Source organism: Oncorhynchus clarkii, chromosome 30, assembly GCF_045791955.1.
Source record: "Oncorhynchus clarkii lewisi isolate Uvic-CL-2024 chromosome 30, UVic_Ocla_1.0, whole genome shotgun sequence".
NCBI lineage: Eukaryota > Metazoa > Chordata > Actinopteri > Salmoniformes > Salmonidae > Oncorhynchus > Oncorhynchus clarkii.
Window position 1 is genome coordinate 40883386 of NC_092176.1, and position 6000 is coordinate 40889385.

The 6000-nt window shown below is 39.5% G+C and overlaps 1 protein-coding gene across 1 annotated transcript in view; it reads right to left on the bottom strand.

The window, feature by feature from the left end:
- LOC139389556 (insulin receptor-like) overlaps positions 1-5014 on the bottom strand; it is a 54644-nt gene extending 49630 nt beyond the window's left edge. Inside the window, exon 1 of the mRNA XM_071136373.1 lies at positions 4930-5014. Within this exon, the coding sequence (XP_070992474.1) occupies positions 4930-5014 (85 nt within the window). The remainder of the gene's footprint in view (positions 1-4929) is intronic.
- Between the last annotated feature and the right edge of the window lie 986 nt (positions 5015-6000).

Genomic DNA, 6000 nt, shown 5'->3' on the forward strand with positions numbered 1-6000 from the left:
GGCAATTATTGAGTTGTATCGAATGTGAATAAAATTAGTGTAGACAGTGAACCCAAGCAATAGCCACATAAGTCTGATTAAGATGCTATATGTAGCCTAATTAATAAGAATATTGATGATATCTTAGTCAGCTCATTATTTCTGCAAATGGGAATTATTTATTATTGCAAATTATTCTTAACTTCTTGACTATACTTGAGACGCAGATGTCTCAAGTAGACACCTGGAAATGCAAATGCGCTACGCTAAATGCTAAATGTACTCGTTCAAACTCAAACCTTGATCAAAATTCACAAGCAGGGTATTGAATTAAAGCTACACTCGTTGTGAACCTAGCCAACAAGTCAGATTTTTAAAATGCTTTTCGGCGAAAGCATGAGAAGCTATTATCTGATAGCATGCACCACCTGAAAATGCCTGAATGCGACGTAAACAAAGACTCTGCTTATCCGACGCAGCACAAAACGCAGAAATAAAATATAAAACATTCATTACCTTTGACGAGCTTCTTTCTTGGCACTCCTATATGCCCCATAAACATCACTTTTGGGTCTTTTTTTCGTTTAAATCGGTCCATATATACCCAAAATAGCTTTGTATGGAAGCTGTGTCATTCAGAAAAAAACATAGTTTTTAAACGCTGCGTAATTTTTTAAAATTAAAAAAGTCGACGATAAACTTTCACAAAACACTTCGAAATCCTTTTGTAATCCAACTTTAGGTATTAGTAAACGTTTATAATCTATCAAAATGATTACAGGGCGATGTATATTCAATAGCTCCTCGTTTGCAAATCAATGGCTGCCAATGTCCACATTAACAACATCCGGGTGAAGACTGGAAGAAACGGAAGCCAGATAGATGGATTTTCCAACAATAAATTCAATTGAAAATGACGACAATGGCGACATCGTGTGGAATTTGTATGAATTGCATGCAGGTCGATATTAAATTTTGTCCTCTTTTAACAACCCATGGAAGTGACTTATGGAAATTATTTTTAGCTTTCAGAGAGCAGTTTTTCTTGCGTTTTTCAATGAAACACACGATCTGTTATAGTCACAGCCGTGATTTAACCAGTTTTAGAAACGTCTGAGTGTTTTCTATCCACACATACTAATCATATGCATATACTATATTCCTGGCATGAGTAGCAGGACGCTGAAAAGTTGCGCGATTTTTAACAGAATGTTCGAAAAAGGAGGGGGTAGAAGTAAGAAGTGACCAACATTGATTAAGGGTTAAATACAATTTGTTAGATTATTTCATGAAATATAGTATACAGTATGCTATGCATAGTTCAGAGTAAGTGAATTGTGTAATATTTAATATAACCTTCATTGCAAAACCAGTTTTAGGGCAAAGAGACCAAGGCCTAGAATAAAAATAGACTAAAATAGTCTGGATTGAGAAGAAACAATTTCACATCAAAATATGTGGTTATGTATCTACAGTGTCTTGGTTTGACGAAACCCATGCCTCTCTGCAGACAGTTGGTTCAGCAACCACATATCTGGGTGTTACCCACATTATAATATAGAGCGCCATCATTGGCTGTTATTACCCACATTCCAGTATTGAGCACTGTCATTGGCTGTAAGCACTATTCTACTAGGGGTCATTGGTTTCTTCCCACATTTTATTCCAATACGGAGGTAAGCTCTGTTATCACAACTGACAACTCTACTCTTATTTGGCATGGGGCTGGAGGCTGTAATTTAAGTACTACACTCAACAAAAACTACACTCAACAAAAATATAAAACGCAGCATGTAAAAAGTGTTGGTCCCATGCGCTCAAATAAAATATCCCAGAAATGTTCCATATGCACAAAAAAGCTTTTTTCTCTCAAATGTTGTGCATACATTTTTTACATTTACATTTTATTGCATCCCTCTTCGTGAGCATCACTCCTTTGCCAAGATAATCCATCCACCTGATAGGTGTGGCATATCAATAAGCTGATTAAACAGCATGATCATTACACAGGTGCAACTTGTGCTGGGGACAATAAAAGGCCACTCTAAAATGTGCAGTTGTGTCACACAACACAATGCCACAGATATCTCAAGTTCAGGAAGCGTGCAGTTGGCATCCTGACTGCAGGAATGTCCACCAGAGCTGTTTCCAGAGAAGTCTATGTTAATTTCTCTACCATAAGCCGCCTACAACGCTGTTTTAGAGAATTTGGCGTACGTACAACCGGCCTAACAACTATAGACCACGTGTAACCGCGCCAGCCCAACACCTCCGGGTTCTTCACTTGCGGGATCATTGGACAGCTGATGAAACGATGCACAACCAAAGAATTTCGGCACAAACTGTCAGAAACCATCTCAGGGAAGCTAATTTATCTGGGAAGCTAATGAATCATGCATTCCTGCTTGGACGTAACAACTTACAATGAAAAAATGTATAAATGCAACATGGAACAATTTCAAAGATTTTACTGAGTTAAGAGTTCATAAGGAAATCAGTCAATTGAAACAATAAATTAGGCCCTAATCTATGGATTTCACATGACTGGGCATGGGAGGGCATAGGCTCATCCACTGGGGCCACAAATAAGACAAATAACAGCACAACAGTGGTGTGCAGAATGGCATCTCGTCAATCCTCGTCAGGCTATTGCAGCAGACGACCACTGTTCTGGGTTCCACTCCTATCAGCTAAAAACAAGGAGAAGCGGTTCCAGTTGGCACACGATTACTAACACTAGACAATTAAGGAGTGGAAAAACATGGCCTTTTCCAAGGAATCCCGGTTCCTTTTGAGTCATGCTGATGGCAGAGTCAGGATTTGCTGCAAGCCATGAGTACATGGACCCATCCTGACTGATGTCAAAGGTACAGAATGGTGGCGGTGGTGTACTGCCATCCAATCTGCAGCAACTGCGTGATGCCATCGCGTCAGAACCAACCTCCCTGTGGAATGTTTCCAACTTGTAAAATATATGCCCCAAAGAAGTCAGGCTGTTCTGGAGGCAAAGGGGGTCCCGATACAGTACTAGATGGGTGTACCTAATTAACTGGCCGGTGAGTGTAAATTGCCTTCTTTTAATCTCCGTCTTTGTTGGGAGGACAACAGAAGCTAGGTTGTTTTGTACCATGTCCATCCTTTATCCTTACCATTCATTTAAACTCATTTGGTTTATCCAATCGCATTCAAATCAGTGTCGTAAAAAACCTGCAATGAAAGTGGTTGGTCTGACATAACTTTAAGGCCAAACTAACTATTTTAATCTCTCTCTTTGTTTACTCACTTACTGTTGTACATGTGCATCCGGTTCCTTTACCATTAATTTGAAATATGCTAATTTGTTTAATCCAATTTGATCCAGTCCTGTGATAAACCTGCTGTGATTTCAGAGTGTCTGGTTTGACATTAAGTACCCTCTTTTAATCTGTCATTTTGTTAACTAATTTACTGGTATTTGCAACACAACAGTCAATCTAGTGAATCACACAGTAATGTAGATGGCTAATACATGTACAAGTCCTGTAATAATGACTAGTACTGAGTGAATGTGTGGCGTATGTGTGTTGGTGTGAGTGCTGAGAAGTGTAAGTCTGCGTTAGGCTGTGTGTGTGTGTGTTGGTGCTTTATGAGTGTGTAGGGATGCTGAGAAGTGTTTGTGTGCACTCTAGTCCTATTCAGAGGGGCTACTGAATACAACTGTGATACAACCTAACTTACTAACTAGTAAATAGTTACCCTACTTTTTGTTCATGATCATGTCACCCCAATTACTCTGTTACCACCCCTGGTGTGTGTTTGTTTGTGTGTGCGCACTCAAGTGTGTGGGCGCCACCTTACTCTTCAGTGTAGACTCCCAGGAGTGCATAATATCTCAATATATATGTTAACAATAGGACCACCTGACTTTAAATTAATGGGTTTAACATACTGTATTTGTTTTATTCTGTATCGACTACTTAGCATATTATTATGGGGTGGCAGGGTAGCCTAGTGGTTAGAGCGTTGGACTATTAACCGGAAGGTTGCAAGTTCAAATCCCCGAGCTGTCGTTCTGAACAGGCAGTTAACCCACTGTTCCTAGGCCGTCATTGAACATAAGAATTTGTTCTTAATTAACTGACTTGCCTAGTTAAATAAAGGTAATAAATATGCATCTAATTTGCATAAAGCCGTATATATTTTTTATTCTCATTTCAAAAAATGTTTTCAATTGGTTACAAACATAACTTAAAGTTATGCATAAAGCATGTATATTTGTTAATAATATGACAATTGGCCTCAAATGACTGTAATTATCCTGCCTAATGTGCATATTAAGAGCCTAATTGTCATAGTATTACATATACATTTCATAAATGTCAGAACAATATGATCACTCCATCTTAAGACATTGGACAAAACTTGTTGAAATTAAGAATCCATACAGGTGATTTTGTGCCTTTTTGACAAGGGTTTATCCTGTCCACAATTTTTTTTGTACCTTTTCTGATCACGTGAAAATAAGATCTCAGCGATTGTAAGCCTCATGAAATAAAGCGTTCTGTGTACTATATGGAATACAAAGTATAACACCAGAACCAGTGTCTAATTTTGAGCCCTACCCCCTAATCAATGTGATGTACATTGTACGCACCTATTTGATAGCCAAGCACATTTATGGGATAGACATGAACAATTGCAGGTTGCAAAGGCATTTTGATCAGTTTAGGTGGTTAAGTAATTTTTTTACTAACCAAAAAGTCAATAAAATAGACCTTTGTCCGTTTAAATCTAGCGTATTTAACGAAAAGGCTGGCCTTGCTGTCATCATAGCGGATATTGATATCAAAGCAGAGCCTTCCAAAAGTGACACCTAATTTAACAGTGACACTGTTAAATTAGGTACAATTATGCAAGTGAACACATGTGAAACAGATGAGTAGGGTGAGAAGATTATAACTAGCTACTTACTTTCTGTATTTTCTCCATTCGTTGGCTGACAATTCCATATGTAGACAGCAGTCACAAAAACCACAAGTAAAGTCCGCTGAGACATATTTACTTAAATCAATATCCGACCGAGGAGAGAACTGGGTTAGAATCCGTGTCAACTCGGTTAAAACTAGCTGGCAAGTGGTAGCTGTCAATTGGTTCGTTAGCTAAACCACGAGAACCCAGGTTAAAAAAAACAAAAAAAAACAATGCATTCCGGAAAAATGGGCGGAGGGAAGTTAAGTGGCTACCTGGTTAGCCACTGCAGTCAGAACAGAATAGGCCAAGCTGAGTAACTGCTAGCTACTGTTAGCTGGCTGTGCAGCAGGCGCAAGTAGTACGATTTGATACCAACTCGCAATTGAATTACGCTTTCGGTAACACTCGCTATGGCGCCGTGTATCTACTTCGGAAATGGCTTATTCCCTTGCATTGAAAGGATAAAAACCACAGCTAGTGTAAGGAAGTGCTATTTCTTATGCAGGTGACCAGCCTACTGCTATTACATTGCTATAACTGAGACAACGTATTTTCACAGTAAAACATGTTAGGTCCCATACAGGATAGCTCCCACACCCACACACACAGCACACACACATTACACACACTAACTGCCGAGGACACACAGATAAGACATACACCCACACATTGGGAGGAAGAGACAGCCTTGACTTGCAGAAACCAGCGCACACACCTAATCTCCTTCTTAGCTGAACATTGTGTGACAAGGAACGGCACGACAAGACTCAGAGGGATGACGGACGGCCCAACAGGACCAACCAGAAGACCAGAACTTCTAGACTCAACCTACTTTCTGTACTGTATATAACATACATGCACTCTGTTATCGGGGCTTCTTTTCTGCTGGTTCCTTAAGAACCGAATGAAATGGCCCGTATACGTTGTACCAGATATCTTTACTCATAATTAAACTGTCACTTGTCATACAATAGACCACCTTGTCTGAATCGATCCTTGACCGGCTCACCCTCCTACATATCCCATTATCAACAGAAACTTGGTAGCAGAGGGATGGTTTACTAACGACCC